Source organism: Squalius cephalus, assembly GCF_949319135.1.
Source record: "Squalius cephalus genome assembly, chromosome: 5".
NCBI classification, from domain to species: domain Eukaryota; kingdom Metazoa; phylum Chordata; class Actinopteri; order Cypriniformes; family Leuciscidae; genus Squalius; species Squalius cephalus.
In genome coordinates this window covers 7,095,827-7,113,628 of record NC_137126.1, presented here as the reverse complement: position 1 = coordinate 7,113,628, position 17,802 = coordinate 7,095,827, and the positions used below count along the sequence as shown (strand labels likewise).

Sequence of the window (17,802 nt, the reverse complement as noted above, 5' to 3'; positions counted from 1 at the left end):
ATGTTGGTTTATGTGGGTTTGAGCTTGCGATTGTGAGAAAATGAATGTGTATTAGAGCTTAAGAGACGAAGCGGGCAGTGCCAATTAAGAGGGAGGTGTGTTAGAGCTCTGGCTCTCACTTATATAGTCTATATAGACATAAAGTCCTTCAGCCCTCAAAAACATTAACTACAGCTAAGCCAGATTTGGATCTGATCCACACACACACACACACGGTTCACATATATGAGAAAATACTTCACCATGGTAACAAGACAGCTTCAACCTTGATCTTGATTTTCAGTCTGTATGTCTAGTAAATAAAGTTCAAATTCCGTCAAATATAAAACCCTTCCAGAATACAGAATAATAAACCTCATCTTTTTGTTACTGCTGCAGTCCTCATTCATTGACAAGTGAGGGTGATGTTGGTGACATTTGGGTCTTTGAAATGAATTTGACTGTTGGATGAACCATTCCAGTTATTTCACATCATTTTCCACCCCTTAAAGAAATAACTCACCCACATGAAGTTTCTGTCATCATTTACACAGCCTTATGCCATATCAAATTTTATGACAAAGTAGAGGTTTTCCAGGTTCTTCGATCTGTACTTTTGTAAAATGAAAAAGGCAATGCAGTGATCAATGGCTGTCAAGCACTATAAATTTAGTATATACGGTATAACTTGTGCACAAAATTCTTCTGCTATAAAGGTATGTTCACACTTGACAAGTTTGGTTCGATTAAAACAAACCCTGGTGCGATTGCTCTGTTAGTGCGGTTCATTTGAATAAGTGTGAACATTGCCATCTGAACCCTGGTGTGCACCAAACAACCAAACTGAACCCTGGTGCACACCTTTTCAGGGGTTCACAGTCCACTTCCAATCAAACTCTGGTGCGGTTCGACTGAAAAATGAAAGCAACATGGACCAAAGACATATAAATGAACCCAAAACAGGACGTGATGTCACAAGATGCGACCCTAAAAAGGACTGAATGCTCAAGCATACCTGGTTCTTCTCATCATAGGAGCTATGTTGCCCAGTTACACCGTCTCTTTGTAGCAGATCTTCATTTGTGTTTGCAACAGAGGAATTCCTGCTGCTGTTTTGACTCAACTTATAGGCTCTTTCTAAGTTCTCAGCTGGTAAAAAAATACCATCATATGGACGCACATACAACAAGCACATTTAGCACACAGCATTCACTGTAAAAAAAAAACTGTTGTTTTTACGGGAAAACTCTGGCAGCTGTGGTTACCAGAGAATTCCTGTAAAAAATACAGCAGCACCGTAGATAACTTTACGGACGAAATATGTAAATTGATTTACAGTGAATGAAATGACGGCTGAATCACGTTAAAAAACTGTTAAGTCTACAATTTTTGTTTGTTAATTTCACATAACTGTGTTGTATATAAATAGACAATTTCCTGTATTTTTTACATGTAATAATTGCTTATTGTGCATCAATAAATGATGAAATTAACAGGGAAATATCAAACAAAAAACTAATTTAAACTGGTAAAACAACAGTAAAACTTTGCATTCTAAATGGAGATGTCCTGTATATTATACATAAAATATCCATAATATGCAGTATTTTTATGTTTTAATAATGCAGTTATATTGTGGTAAATTTCAAAAATACACTTTGAAATAAGACAAGAGAGGAAAATATCACTTTTGCAAAATTTATTTAACAGCCATCAAAAATATCACTTTTGCAAAATTTATTTAACAGCCATCAAAATAGTTGTAAACAATTGGATGCATTTTTTTTTTCTCAAACTAAGTTTGAAAAGTTTTTTTTGTTTTTTTTTAACAAAGTTTAAGTGCCAGGCGCACAACAACAACTCAGTTCACAACAACCCACACTCTCCCTGTCTGGAATGTTCAACAGTATGGCATACAACTAATCTCCATAGAGACAATCAGGTGATGCCAATAGATCAAGTTACAGGTCAGATCTGTGGAGAGGCGAGCCCTCTTACAGTAAGAATGCATGTTTAAGGTATTTTTTGGACATTAAAAACAGTTCTAATTGAATAAATGCAAGATACCTACGTACCCTCTAACAGACAAAGTTAGTGCACCTTTAAGAGTTTAAAACAAAATTACATAGTGCCTTACTTAACCATAATACACATTGTGGATTTAAAGTGAAAACAATACCTCTTCTCAAACAAACAGAAAGAGTCCACATTTAGGCTTAACACCACTCGTGATCGGAGAGTTGCTGTATCAGGGTGAGGACTCGAGGGTTCAAGTTGAGAGGGCGCTTGGAGTTTTTATTCTGTACTTTGGTTCCCTTTTCTGGGTTTATTGAGAAAAAACACCTGTAGAATAAAAGCATATTAAACATTTTAGTTGATCAATAAAAAAAAAACTACAGTATATATGCGTGTATATATACACAGTGGTGTGAAAAAGTGTTTGCCCCCTTTGTAAATATGATCAAATATGGCTGTAAAAAATAAACCTGCTTTAATCCTTTTGATATTTTATTTTAAAAATCTGCAAAAGTCTAACCTTTCATTGAAGTAAAATAATTGAAAGTGGGGGGGGGATTTGTATTTGTATAAATCACATTATGAAATATGATATGATAATTCTTTTTCCAAGATAACCGTTTCTCCTATAATTCCTGATGAGTTTGGAGAACACCTGACAAGAGATCAGAGATCATTCCTCCATACAGAATCTCTCCATCTTGTTCTCCGTTATAAGATTTCTAGCACAGGCTGTCAGGTTTAGATTTTTTATCTGGGGTATAAAATATACCTTGGTATCAATATCTTATCTTGGTATTTGATCGAATCCGTGATGCCATGAATCTGAACAAGATGTTCAGGACCTCTGGCAGAAAATTAGGCCCACAGCATTAAAGATACAGCAGAGTATTTCATTTTACACATGAGGTCCTTTTTTATCCCTGTGTGCACCAAACCCATCTTAAGTGTTTGCTGCCAGAAAAGCTAATATTTTTGTTTCATCTGACTATAGAACCCTGGCCATTTGAAGTTCCAGTAGTGCGAGTTATTTTCAAACGTTCTATGGAAAGATGAAACAAAAATATTAGCTTTTCTGGCAGCAAACACTTAAGATGGGTTTGGTGCACACAGGGATAAAAAAGGACCTCATGTGTAAAATGAAATACTCTGCTGTATCTTTAATGCTGTGGGCCTAATTTTCTGCCAGAGGTCCTGAACATCTTGTTCAGATTCATGGCATCACGGATTCGATCAAATACCAAGATAAGATATTGATACCAAGGTATATTTTATACCCCAGATAAAAAATCTAAACCTGACAGCCTGTGCTAGAAATCTTATAACGGAGAACAAGATGGAGAGATTCTGTATGGAGGAATGATCTCTGATCTCTTGTCAGGTGTTCTCCAAACTCATCAGGAATTATAGGAGAAACGGTTATCTTGGAAAAAGAATTATCATATCATATTTCATAATGTAAAAATGCAGATTTATTTTTTATAGCCATATTTGATCATATTTACAAAGGGGGCAAACTCTTTCAAACCACTGTGTGTGTGTGTGTGTGTGTGTGTGTGTGTGTGCACGCGCGCGTGCATGTTCGCGTGTGTGTATGCATGCATGTGTTTGCATGTATGAGTGTCTGTCTGTTTGTATATGTGTCTGTCAGTAATCGGTATGTGTGTATGTGTGTGTGTGTGTGTGTGAGAATGTATGCATGTGTGTCTGTCTGTCTGTGTGTATGTGTGTGAGAATGTATGCATGTGTGTCTGTCTGTCTGCGTGCATGTCTGTCTGTGTGCATGTCTGTCTGTGTGCGTGTGTGTGTGTGTGTGTGTGTGTGTGTGTGTGTGTGAGAGAGAATGTATGCATGTGTCTGTCTGTCTGTGTGCATGTCGGTCTGTGTGCGTGTGTCTTACTGTCTGCGTGCCTGTCTGTCTGTATGCGTGCATACATACATACATGTGTCTGGGAGGTAGATATATTTACAGGTGTTGCAATCAGTTAGGAAAGGGTGTGGATGGCGAGGAACACACGGTTCTTACCGTAGCCTTGAGCACTCAGGTTACCAACAGCACGACAGCACTTTAATATTCAGCACTTGGTGAAGTATCATTTTATGTAAATTATCCCTTTTTTACCTTCATAATAAACGGGAACACCACCCAAAGAGAGCTAATGTTTGGACTCAGAATTTTCTGCTACGCGTTGAGAACACCATGCCATCTATGCCGAGGCTTATAGGATAGCCTCAACAGCGTGCATGGGTCTCGATCTGTGTGTGCCTGTCTGCGTGCATGCCTCTGTGTGTGTGCGTGCCTTTCTGTTTGCGTGCGTGTCTGTCTGTATGCATGTGTCTGTGTCTCTGTCTGTATATAAATATATGTGTGTCAATGTATGTGTGTCTGTCTGCATGCATACATGTGTGTCTGTGTGCATGCCTTTCTGTTTGAGTGCATGTCTCTGTGCGTCTGTACGCATGTATGCGTATGTCTATCTATGGGTGTGTATGCACGCCGGTGTCTGTCTGTTTGTATACATGTGTGTCAATGTGTGAATGTCTATGTATGCATGTATGTCTGTCTGTCTCTCTCTCTCTCTGTGTGTGTGTGTGTGTGTGTGTGTGTGTGTCTGTATGTTGTCTGTCAGTAATCTGTACTATATGCGTGTGTGTGAATGTGTAAGTGTATGCGTGTGTGTCTGTCGGCATGCGTGTATGTGTGTGTGTGTGCACACGTGTGTATCTATGTATGCATGTGCAATGCATGCGTGTCTGTCTGTCTGTCTCTCTCCGTGTGTGTGTGTGTGTGTGTGTGTGTCAGACTAGACCAGGGAAAGTAGTAATAAGAAAGCCATGTTTACTCACCTTTGAAGAAACTCCAGAGTTGAAGCCAGCTCAGATGGATAATGAATGTTAAAACAGTAGTAGCTCCCGAACATGAGGCACAATGCAGAAATGAATGAGGAGATGTTTGTGTTGATTAGGATCTGATCCAGACTCAGCATGTACCTTGTTGTGGAATAGCAGGACTGTCCTATGAACAAATTATTTAACAGGTTATATTAATAAGCTCTGCACTTCAATCTACAATTCTATAAACAGTGGAAAAAAAAAAAAAAAAAAAAAAAAACTTACCACAGACAATAACAGTGGGTGTCAGAGGCACTTGCTCCAGTTGGACCTCTTCTGCCAGACATCCATCTTCTACATGGAAGAACATGGACTCCTCCTCCTCCTCAAAGTAGCTGAGCAGAAGCAGGAGCATCTCTATCACATCATCTGAACAGCCACTCTGCAGTCCCCGCATCCTCTGAAGCCTTCCATAATTCTGAAGGAACTTCTTGCTCTTGTTGACACAAACTGTGGTCATGTAATCGAGAAGCCTTTTTCCTTTCAAATCCAAATTTCGTGTGAATGTCTCTTTGAGGTCAATTCCAGTGAGTTCCTTGAAGTGGACTGACATGCCAAGTTCATCAAACCAAAACGGCCACTCCTCTCGAAGGCATTTGATACTTTTTCCCTGGTTGACATGTTGACGCTGTGTGTAAAACGTGGATTTCATTAGACATTTTACCTCCTCTGGATTGGCATCTGAGTTTTGGAACATCACCTGGAGTTTTTCCATCTTTTGCTGCTGGCTCTCTTGAGTTTCTTCAATGGGCAGAAATTTTACATTCCATTTGATGCATCCGTAAGTGTCCTGCATTGCTGCGGTCTCTTCTAATGGAATCTCGTCTGTCTGGTCTGAGACATCAGTCTGATGTTTTCGTTTTCTTATTTTGGGTGTTGAAGTGCGCCTCACATTTTCTATTCTGTTTTGCAACTGTTTGACAAGGGAATGGTAGCCTGTTCCAACAATATCGCCCTCTATTACATCTTGGAGAGAATTTTTATATTTTGCCACCATTTTTGTTGCAACATCAGTTGAATGCTTTTTTCCTACATGAGGGCATTTCTCCATCATCTCAGCGACAACAATCCGGACCATTTGCCGCCTCAGTTTTGTGCCGGGCCTTTTACCCCTCTCCAGAGAATGCATCACTTCCTCAGGAAATTTACCCCATGGAATTTTGAAGTTGTCATCCCACTGTGTGTCAAGTCCTGGGCTGCTGGAGGTGGTTGACGATGAAATTTTGGGTGAAACGGATAGCGATTGGGTAGGCGAGGCTTCCACAGATGATAGTGAGCTGTTCTCTGAAATGTGGTCTTTAAATAACAAAAAAAAGAAAAAGAAAAGATTATAATGATTCACACTGTACAATATTACACAATGTCCATGTTTGCTTTTGATTCTGAATAGTTTTGTGGTGGTGTGTGGTGTTTTTATTTACATTTCTGTTTCCAAACAGAAAGAAGCTTTCTGGCTTGTACAGGTCTTAATGCAGTCATCAAATCAGCCTCTGTTACGAACTTTAGATCCTCATACGTCTCGACTCCAATGGACTGCAAGTGCTCTTCCAGGATGTTTTTGTTTATTGCTTGAAGTTGTGGTAGGACTTCCATGATGGCGACATCTAGGAAGGTTTGCTCTGAGTCACTCATATTTGCACTGAAGAAAAAAATGCCACCTTCAAACAGAACAGAAAAAAAATATATACAGTACATATGCTTAACAGAGCAGGGACATGCATCAGGTAACACTTATATTAATGTCAAACTATTTAGTGAGAAGTGAGCTTTAATTGGACTTTATTTTGCCACAATACTGTGTTTTAGTGGAATGACTTGGTATCCATCAAGAATGTATGATACCAAAGGATAGAAATCAGGCAGGTCATTAATGTTGATGCACTGTAACCCAAGACTGTCCTTTGTCACAGAATACAGATGGTATTCTGAGAGGAAGATGCCTTTGTGGATATCCATCAAAACATACACTGATGTGTCATTTTGAATCAAGATGAGTAGAAGTTCACCAAACTCCATATACTCATCATTTCCGTACACAAGAAACTGTCCTTTTTTATATGCAGTGCCCTTGTACTGAATGTCTGTGGTAACTGTGGTATTGCTTTCTGAAAAGGCTAACTCCCTGACTGCATGCTTAATAGCGTTACTGTAGAGGTTGGGATAAAATGCACAGCTGTCTTTCACTTGCAGTAGTTTACTGCATTCTTGACCAGCTAAAAGATATGCCTGATACATCTGATGACGCTCTGACAAAGTTTGGCAAATGTTTTTGAAGTTTTTCAAGTGTCTGGCACATCTTTTAAAATAGCTGTGTTTACTTTCAAACCTGAGCGTCCATAACCTTATCAATGGACCAAATTTCAAAAGCAGTGCTGAATAATGCCGCAAATAGTGGTGCTTGGGTTTTAGTTGAGTTTCAGGAAACAACATCTTTCTCAACTCCAAATATTCTTGGATCAAAATATCAAGATATGCTATCTGGGACAAGGAAATGTTCTGAGCACAAATAAGATCCACAATGTCCTTTAGCTGGAGAGCTAACTGCCATACTTCATCCTCGTGGTTTTGCACTTTGTCACCAATCAAAACTGGTAGCAATCTCAAAAGGTTCCAGTTTTGAATGGCTTGCCCTGATAACTTGGCTCCGTCAGGGTTGACAGCACATGGCTTTGTGAGTGCTTCAGAACCTTTATACTTAAACTGTTTGATGCGCCTGTTTAAGAGTGAGTATGTGAACCATTTTTTCTTTTTTATAATGTCCTTCAGGTAGAGTGCTAGATCATATGACAAGACTCCTTCAAAGAGGTCATGACCTAAACAAGGCGGGAGACCAGGCTGGGATACGTGAAAAGATTCAAGGGTATTAAAGATAGAGTTTACCTTTATTCCTCTGACACTTTGAATGTTTTCAGCCTGGAGATCAGCAACAGCCGCGTCATATGTCATTGGGGTGCGTGGAGGACCACAGACATTCGGATCAGCCTCAAACTCGCTTCTTGTGATTTCACAGTACCTGCAAAAATAATGAGAGCGGCTGAAGTTCTCTGTAAACCCACCTATGCAATGAGAACCCAAGTTATCCCCAGCAATGCAGTAAAGACCCCCTTTTACAGTTTCTCCATCTACATTTATTCCATCTTTCTCCAAGGATTTTAGATCTGCTAACAACTCTGAGAAAACTTTGGCTACTCCAAAATGCTTAAGGTCATTCTCAACACAAAGCAAGACTAAAAACATATTATCAGTATTTGAACGCAAATAAATGGGTAAATTTGCTAATGAAATATAAACTGCAAGAACCTTGTGTGTCTTTTTAGCAGAACCCAGGGGATTCACAATTTCAAATGAATCTTGGTACAAAATCAGTTTGAGGCTTTTAGGGTTTTCATTAAAGAACTGGTGACATTTGAAATTTTGTCCATCATATAAATCCGTAAAAACCTCTGTATCAGGATGTCCAAACTGTTGTGACTGTGTATTCCTCCCTAAATGTGATTGTAAAAAGCTCTTCAGAGTTTCTGTCACTGGTATGTAGTAAGCACATTTTTGTGTCATGTTTTCATCCATTCCCAATGTCACTTTTTGGGGTTCCGTGTATTTAAACATGTTTGTGAATGTCTGATTTCTGGAGTATGTTGTTCTTAATTGTCCCTGATGACAGGCAGTGAACAAATCTGACTCTTTAATGCAGTCACATATTTTAGTGACGGTTTCATCTGACAGGCTCATATCATTTTTTAAAAAAGAACTTACTTTAGTTATTGTAAAGGCTTGACCTAACTCGTGCACATTTTGCATTTCCTCAACAATAGTCTGTATAGTAGAGGCAGGAATCAGCAGCTGTCCTTGCAGTTTAAGGTAAAAGAGACAAATGTTTCTGAGATAAGAATGACTATCATTCTCTTGCATATCAGTGGCTGCACTAGCTGTTGGCATGGCTTCATCTGTGTTTTCTGAATTATCTTTACTGGCAATGACAAATGGGGGCTGACGGCGAGTTTCCCTGTACATGTTATCAATACCATCTGGAGAGCATGCTTTATGCTTCCTACACATGTGGGAAGTAAATGATGACTTTTTGGTAAACACGATCGTACAACCACTTACTGGACATGACACAGACCTGCCCTCTCCAATATGATCATTTAAGTGTGACACTAGTTCTTTCACCGTGTGAAAATGGCGGGAACATAATGAAATGGCGCATTTTAAATCCGCAACAACAGCTATAGGAGCAGCTTGCGGTGCAGGTGCATTGTGTACACGATAATAATGGCCCTTGAAAGCAGAGTAAGTGGTAAATGTTTGACTACAGTTAGCACCAACACATTTGAAAATACAACGGGGCTCATTCCTATGCACTCTGCAATGTAGTACATAGCCTCTTAATGTATCCAAATTCTTTTTACAAAAGACGCAGGTGATCATTTTTAGGATTTCAAGTGTTTGCCTGTGGTTTTCAGCTGAACTAAGTTATCACAAACTGATCTAGCTAGCTAGCTATCTTAAATATCAACTAGTGCTAGCTTAACTGTTAACGTAACTTAGCCTAACCTTAACATTACATCATTATGGGCTTTCAGCACACATTTTCACTTGGTCTCAAAAAAAGTAGACTAAATGTGAAGCTTACCGTGCAAACTTTACATTTTCTGGATGAACAGCAGCAGATCCTCCAAGAAACTTGTGTTGAAATCGTAGATTTGTCCTAAAAACTTTTAAAATGATTTTGTCTGAAGATTTTCTGATGCGCTTGTTATTTGTCTAAATGCAGCTCTGTCGTCTCGTGCTTCTCCCGCTCTCCCCCGTGATTATCCAATCAGAGACGAGCTTCATATGCGCTATGAAATTCAAAATTAGGTGGACTCAGAGCACAATGAGAATAACAAAGAGAATTAGAGGCACTGTTAGGTTGTTAAAAAAAAATAGAAAACGTATATTAAAATTTAAAGACTAAAAGAAACAAAGTGTTCCGAAGATTTCTGCTGCGCCTGTTTTTTCTCTAGCAAATGCAGCTCTGGCTCGCTCGTTATTGACGTCACTCCTCCCGCTCTCCTCCCGCGATTATCCAATCAGAGACGAGCTTCAGCTGCGCACTATGAAATTCAAAATTAGGCGGATTCATTCATTCAGTGCACATAGAGAGCCTAAGTCCCTCCCCTTCCGGTCGACCACCATGGGACCTTATTTCGGAAAAATATTGTATGGGAGTCAATGGCGAGAGACAACAAATATTTTGATCTCGTTTGAATTGTGCCCTGATTTACACATATGATGTTTGTCAATTTAAAAGATACATTTTAAAGTCAAGAAAGTCGCAGCTTGATGTAAAACTGCTGAGGTATAAGACTGTGAAAATACGTAATTACAAAGACTACAAACCCAGAAGGCGCACGTGCGACGTCATACCTTTTCTCTCAATGAATGAAGCTAACTTTACTGAAGCTAACGTCTGTCATGTTTTCTATAGTCTTACATTATAATCGTAACGTAACGCCGTCATGCCTGAGTGTTTTGAGCCAGAATACACACATACGAGCAACGGATCTTGTGACGTACATAGTGCGAGACGAGAGATGTAGTTCATTGAGCGATTTTCACATAAAACTAAACGTTACTCTTCTGTTTTATGACAAACTGCGACTTTCTTGACTTTCATAATTACCTTTTAAATTGACAAACATCATATGTGTAGTTCAGGGCACAGTTCAGACGGAATAAAAAGATAAGTTATCTCTCGCCATTGACTTCCATACATATTTTTTCCGAAATAAGGTCCCATGAGCCGGAAGCGGAGGGGCGGGACTTAGGCTCTCTATAGAGGCACTGTTAGGTTGTTAAAAAAAAATAGAAAACGTATATTAAAATTTAAAGATTAAAAGAAACATAAAGTGTTCCGAAGATTTCAGCTGCGTGTGTTTTGTTTTTTTTCTCTAGCAAATGCAGCTCTGGCTCACTCGTTATTGACGTTACTCCTCCTCCCGCTTATCCAATCAGAGACGAGCTTCAGCTGCGCACTATGAAATTCAAAATTAGGCGGACTCATTCATTCAGTGCACATTGAGGCACTGTTAGGTTGTTAAAAAAATAGAAAACGTATATTAAAATTTAAAGATTAAAAGAAACATAAAGTGTTCCGAAGATTTCAGCTGCGTGTTTTTTCTCTAGCAAATGCAGCTCTGGCTCACTCGTTATTGACGTCACTCCTCTCCTCCCGCGATTATCCAATCAGAGACGAGCTTCAGCTGCGCACTATGAAATTCAAAATTAGGCGGACTCATTCAGTCAGTGCACATTGAGGCACTGTTAGGTTGTTTAGCCTGTGATATAAAATAGAATATTTTCTTAGTTTCATCAGTCATGCTAAAAAAAGCCTACAGCATAAACTTGTAAAGTAACATACATACTATATTTGTATTTTTAAAAACAACAGACTAAAACTTTAGTTTTTACAATATGTGCATGTCAAATTAACAAAATTGTTTTGTTATGAGTATTACAGTATTTCTCTGTTTTTGATACCAATATTTGTAATTTTAACAAATAATTTTGATCATAATAACATATTGTTATTGTAAATATAACAAAATATTATGTTAAATAGTTTACAAAATTTCACTGTGATTTAAACAAAAAAAATACGTTTTGGGGTTTACAATGCTTTTCTGTAGGGATTTTACATAGTTTTTCTGTAAATTTCACGGTCATTTTTTACAGTGTTGCTTTGAATGTTTCGGTAAGTTATCAATTATACATTGTAAAAGCTGTCCAATCAGGTTTTGACCTTATCTATATGCGTTTAATTCTGTATCTTTAGGTTTGTTGTTAAAAATGACAGTGTGAACACCAAGCAAACCAGGACTAAATGTATCAATTTCTTTTTTGATCAAGACCAAAAGAACTAAGAGAACCAAACAGAAGGTCTTCTGAAGCCGTACATTAGCATGTGCCTGCTTTAAGAACGCAGGTTTACAGCGAATAATGACATATTTTGAATATAATAATTTGTAGAATATTTGTTTTAAAATATATTGATTATTAACCATGACAATTATCAGACAGCATTTCAATATCAGTTCATCCCCTTAACTGACAAAATCCTGGCAAAGAACTTCACTACCCATAATCTTGGAAAGAGATCCGATCTGATACCATGGAAATGGGAATCAAGCCACAGAGATCAGAAGTAACCACCCATTCCCATAAAGCATTGCAAGTTATGTTATCAAATTGTAATCAAATGTTTACATTTGAACATTTTACAATAAACACCAAATATATTGTATTTTATACTGTTCTTAGTGAGATGAGTGATTCATTCACTCATAAAAGAATGTAAGAATGTATTTTTCCTTTTGTTCATTGCTTTGAATAAAATGTTGTAATGTTTTGGTTCAAGGCATTGAGTTTTATTTTATTTTTGGATGAAATTGGAATTGGAAGTTTCTGCAGTTGTGGAAGTACAGAGTCTTGCAGATAATTTTTTTTCTGTGCGCCACAGAATTCACAGAGGACAACATCCATTTTAAAATGGAAATTAGCATTCAAATGAATGTTTTGTGAGGTGCATCATGTGATGAATTTGACAGAATGTGTAGTTTCTTATAATCATTTTCTCTAGTTACTCAGAAATTGGTTTCCACCATAGCGTGACCTCTCTCCTTCGCAATGCACTTCCTCTGCAGTGGTTTTTACTGTTTGCTGTGTGTATAGAGCCAAATAATTAGCATTTATTTAGGGAACTGGTTGGGGTTGCACCAGCCATTCATAATTTCTTACTTAAATTGGAACGTTAAGTCCACACTAGAGGGTTAGTAACTACTAGCTAGTTTGTACTGTCCTTTATTCCGTTGCACCATTTGTTCTTAGGGCAGAACGTAGCTAGTAGGTCGTAAGCTCTCGGTAAAGTAATGCGTAGTCGCATAATATGACGTTTACCCTCAATATTCCAAAAGCAGCCTTCAAATACATTACCAGAAGTTGTTGAAATGCTGTGAATTTCAGGTTATTCTTCATGGTGCAGCCGGAATCTGCTCTCTGAAAAAGGTTGCGCTGTAAGGAGCCATTTTTCTTGTAAATGAACAGCAGCTGGAGTTTGGAAAGGATTGTGTATATATTGTGTGCATATGCTGTATATGATGAAGTTTCAGAAGTACAGTGTAGGACACTTTGTAATCATGGATTTTAAATTGTAATGTCAGAACAGAAGCATAATCTTTAATTAGTTGTGGCAAAAGCCAGACTAGAAATGTCAAACTAATTAAGGAGAATTGAATTCTGGGCAGTGTGTTGATACAGTAAGGTCTTTGAGGAATGCATGAAATTAGTCATATTTGCCAAAGCTGATTGTTCACGCGTGCACATGAAATTGTTTGCACTAACATTGGCATGATTGGTGCATAACAAATGCAAAGCTGTTCCGCTAAAACAAAACGAGTAAGAATGCAATGGTGTGTATTAACATTTCAATAGGTGAGGCCCAATGTTTGCATTATCAGCTCTTTTTTTATTTTCTTCTTTTTTTGTCTAATTATATCTTTGAGGGCTTTCAAATTTATTTTTATACAGTAAATGAAAATATTACAAGATAGGAAGTGATACAATGAGCACATTTACATGCACATTAATAAGCTGATATCTCACAAAAATAAGCTCATTGAAATAACCCATTGCCCTGGTGTACCTTCTAACCAATAACCGGTGTCGGAAGTTGTTCACAAGATTAATAAATCAGGTTATGTCGCGGATGGGTAGTGACGTCAAAACATAATCATTCGTGTATTCACAAATGAGTATTCAATTAGTTATGTCAGTTTGTATATTTTGGAAGTCAGTGGCTACCATCAACTGTTTGGTTATGCACATTTTTCACTCACACAAGAAATAAAACTCACACAGGCTTGGAACATCATGAGGGAGATTAAATGATGACAGAATTCACATTTTTGGATGAACTATCCCTTTAAGAACGCATGTAAAACGCACATGAAGTGGGATACACCTGAATCTGCCTCTCCTAGATGATAATGGGCACATCAAGTTTGAGTCCATTCTGTCATCATTTAATCTCCCTCAACCTGTATGACTTTCTCTCTTCTGTGGAACAGAAAAGAAGAGATTGTGAGGGTTTTTATGTCCAAACAATGGAAGTCAATGGTAACCAAAACTGAACATTCTACAAAATATCTTCTTTTGTGTTCTGCAGAAGAAAGAAAGTCATACAGGTTTCCAATAACATGAGGGTAATTAAATGATGACAGAATTCTCATTTTTTTGATGAACTATCCCTCTTTCAACATTAGAGAATGAAATATTTTGGCCATATTATCATCCATTAGATGAAAAATCGAAAGTTTGATCGCTTTGAAAAGTAGCAGTGCACTTGGCAAGCACAATTAGTATTGAAGAACATTTCTGTTTCCTAGCCATACGTGCACTATATACATTAGGGATCAAATATGCATACTGCTTGTTTAACTTATGAACATCATCAACATTCATGTCATAGACTGCCTATTTATAATTTTCCAAGGTACCATTTAGTTCTGGATCTGATCTGTTGCAGCCCTAATATGTCTCTATTAGTTGTAATGAAACACGGTAATGTTTGACAGCACAGTGGGCAAGAGCTCATTTCATCTAAAGGCTTCAAAGATGGCAAGATCAAGAGATGGCGCTGAGAAAACTAGACGTTTCTATGAATATATGAATAGCATTTAAAGGGGAATGAGTTCAGTTTGAAGGAAATATGTTTCCGCCGAGTGTCTGCGGCGTTCCACTTCTGTGTTATTCGATTTTTTCCTCCTTTCTAGTGCAGGCATTTCATTATTGTAAAGGATGTTGTAATGTTGTCATCAACACAAAACAGTCATAATTACTACAAATGATATCATTACCATTAGAAATACTACGATACTTCAGATATCATATGAATCTGCCATCCCGTCTCCGTTTGCGTTCCGTTCTCGCCATTTATGTCTTCGCCATTAGGACCACAAGGAAAATGAAGTCACTATAGTTGGTGCATCTGTATAAATATTGTGATTCTTGCCTAATACTCACTGCTGATGTGACAATGGCCCTAAGAACTGTTTTGTGTATGTATATGTGTATTGCTCTTGCAAGAGATCAACTGATCAACAAGCTTTTTAACAGATATTTTGTTTACTATCTTGTTGATTTGGTCCACTAGGTTTGATACTGCAGTTCTGTGTGTGGAAACAGTATTTGAAAGCCCCAGCTGATCTAATGAAGAGGTATCACACTGTCAGAATGAAAACCTCAGTTTGATATCTTGAATGCTTCTCACTGAAAAGCATCCACCTGTGACCCACCTTTACTGAAAGACTGCTTCTGTTTTCTGCAGGAGACCATCATGGTCATTCCTTTAAAGCCACCATAAAATTGAAAAATACTATTTTTTAATGAAATATTGCAGTATTTATTTTAAATGATTTATAAATGCACATTTTTATTTATTTATGTGCCCTCGTGAGTTTTAATCAAAATAACTTCCCCTCCCTCTTGCAGCAACATCTCTTCTCTTCTCTTTTCAATTCCTAATTGAAAAAATAAAGTCCTGCCCTACATGTTTTCTTGTTCAAGACGACACTTTACATAGCTTTACATTGTGTGTACGTTACAATAGGGAAGAAAAGACTGAGAACTTCTGTTTAATGCCGATTTAAAAAAAAAAACTTTCTATGATAACCATAGTTTCCACAATGGAATTATTTTATTTATTTATACTCTTTATTTATTGCATGACTAGGGACATTTGGTGGTACTACAACTAAATGACCCCACAACTTTGATTAAATCATCAAAATATGAGAAAAATATTTATGTTTTTTAAATATTTTAAAAATGAGGGAAGAACAAAACACTTAACTTGGTAAAATGATTTGGCATTAAAAGGCTAACTACAGTTAAAGTACAAAACAAAATGCATACAAAAACAAAAAGCTCACAGTAAAAAGCATACATTGACTACACATCAATTATTAATATTTCGTTGGTGCTCTCTTTTTTTTTTTTTTTTTTTTTTTTGTATGTGTTCATAATTTCTTTGTATGACAGCCTGGCCAAAAATTATGTCCACACAATTTGGCATGTTTCATTGGGTTATCACAAATAAACACTTGACTCCAAGCACAACTACGCAATATGCTTACAAAATCATTAACAATTTTTTACAAAATATTGAATAAAGGGTGAAGATGCCAATTTTACTTATGTGTATTATTTTTGTATATTTATATTTTGTGTATGCGTACATTTTATATGTGTATATTATTTGGTTGATCATTCAGCCTATTTTTTTATATGTTGTTTGCACCAGAATTTCTCCCACCTCCAAAACTGCAATTTAACTATGGCTATTTGTATATGATAACACTTTGTTAAATGATATGATCTTTTGAAATTATTTAGATTTTCAGATGTAAGGTAAATGGTAAAAGTCTGGTTCAACAGAAACATCTAAGCTTTAATATACAGTTATTACCCAAATCTATATGTGCACAGATCAATAATGCATGATGTCAGAGTGTGTTGCCTCATATGCTTATATGGATTACATCAGAGTTAGATCAATTGCCTGATTTTGATATGCACCCTCCATGTTTTTGTTTTAGGGATTGTACAGCAAGCTCTTCAAGTCTTGTGCCATAGTCTTATACATGCCAACACCTGCTGCCTGCTCTAACAAACAAACAAACAAACAAACAAACAAACAAAAAGCCTGTGAGAAAGATTTATTTGACACATCTCTTAACTGGGATGGCCTTTGTGTTTGTTGTTTTGACCAGGCATGTGTAGGGCTGATGAAGTGTTTGGTTTAATAAGAGTGGTAGATTAGAGTATCAGTACTCGCTGTTTCACTAAATTGATCCCACTGAGTAAACACTTATGGAAAAGTGATTGATTTCACACCTTCTATTTCTACCTGAACAACTCATGTGTGAATGTGTGAGTCTGTTTAATTTTTTTTCCTTCTATGACTCATTAGTTCACCCAAAATGTAACTTTTTTTTTGTCATCATTCGCTCATGTTGTGCCAAACCCATATGATTTTCTTTATAAAATGAATATGATATTATAAACTGTTATATTTATTTATAACTTGCTTTCAGCCTTTGTTTTGACTATCCCAAATCCCTACAATTAAAAGAGTCCTTTATGAAGGAGAAAAAAAGGAATAGGAATGCTTCAAAGATTGTAAATTACTATAACATCCTAATGTATTAAATAGTACCCTTGCATATAGTATATGCAAAAAAGTTCAATAAAAAACTGACTATTATTATGAAATAATATTATTTTATTATTTCATATGTGAGGCTTTACACGGTTAGCCATATTATGTTTTAGTGCAGTTTGGATTTAAAATCTATGGTTTTACCATGACCTATTTACAGGATAGTGATAATAAATGAAGTAATAATTTACTCACCCTGGTGTTGTTCTAATGCCATATGCCCTTCTTTCTTTTATGGGCCACAAAAGGAGATTATCATTATTTTTTTAAGTTCAGTTCGCGCTCGTCCATATAGCAGAGAATAGTCTGTTCACTAGAAATCCCCCAAAAGTATCTGTTTATTTTCTTCACTGAGTCAAATATCACCGGACTGGAATTCTGTTTGTCTGATGACAGTCAGAATGACAATTGACGGATGTGAACACGATAACTTCTTGTTATGATGAACACAACGGATATATTCACCTCAGAGAAGAAGATACATGGGTTGTATTTCATGTCACGTTTTTTATTTAATCTTGATTTCTTGTGTGCTTTTTCTGGGTGAGACGGAATAAACTGCAGTGCAGAGAAGACCAACGGCTAAGTTCAAGAATTTTGTTAAATAAAACATTACATTTCGGTTTGTTTTTCACCAAACCCTATCATATACCCCC

General features: G+C 37.0%; 2 protein-coding genes across 2 annotated transcripts in view; one reads left to right on the top strand and one right to left on the bottom strand.

The window, feature by feature from the left end:
• lhfpl7 (LHFPL tetraspan subfamily member 7) overlaps nucleotides 1-17,802 on the top strand; it is a 165,666-nt gene that overhangs the window by 40,443 nt on the left and 107,421 nt on the right. The gene's annotated exons all lie outside the window — the stretch shown is intronic.
• Nucleotides 2,178-5,272, bottom strand: LOC307159404 (uncharacterized protein). The gene is made up of 3 exons (XM_079872751.1): nucleotides 5,113-5,272; nucleotides 4,843-5,011; nucleotides 2,178-2,322 (listed from the first exon to the last, which is right to left on the bottom strand). Exons 1-3 carry the CDS (start codon nucleotides 5,240-5,242, stop codon nucleotides 2,196-2,198), a joined length of 426 nt encoding a protein of 141 aa, XP_079728877.1. The 5' UTR covers nucleotides 5,243-5,272; the 3' UTR covers nucleotides 2,178-2,195.

Bases quoted from the DNA above. Each gene is read 5' to 3' on its own strand.
- LOC307159404 (XM_079872751.1), bottom strand. From the start codon at position 5,242: ATGCTCCTGCTTCTGCTCAGCTACTTTGAGGAGGAGGAGGAGTCCATG. The intron at 5,012-5,112 runs GTAAGTTTTTTT...ATTTGTTCATAG, and splicing joins ACCCACTGTTATTGTCTGTG to GACAGTCCTGCTATTCCACA. The intron at 2,323-4,842 runs GTGAGTAAACAT...TTTATTCTACAG, and splicing joins ACTCTGGAGTTTCTTCAAAG to GTGTTTTTTCTCAATAAACC.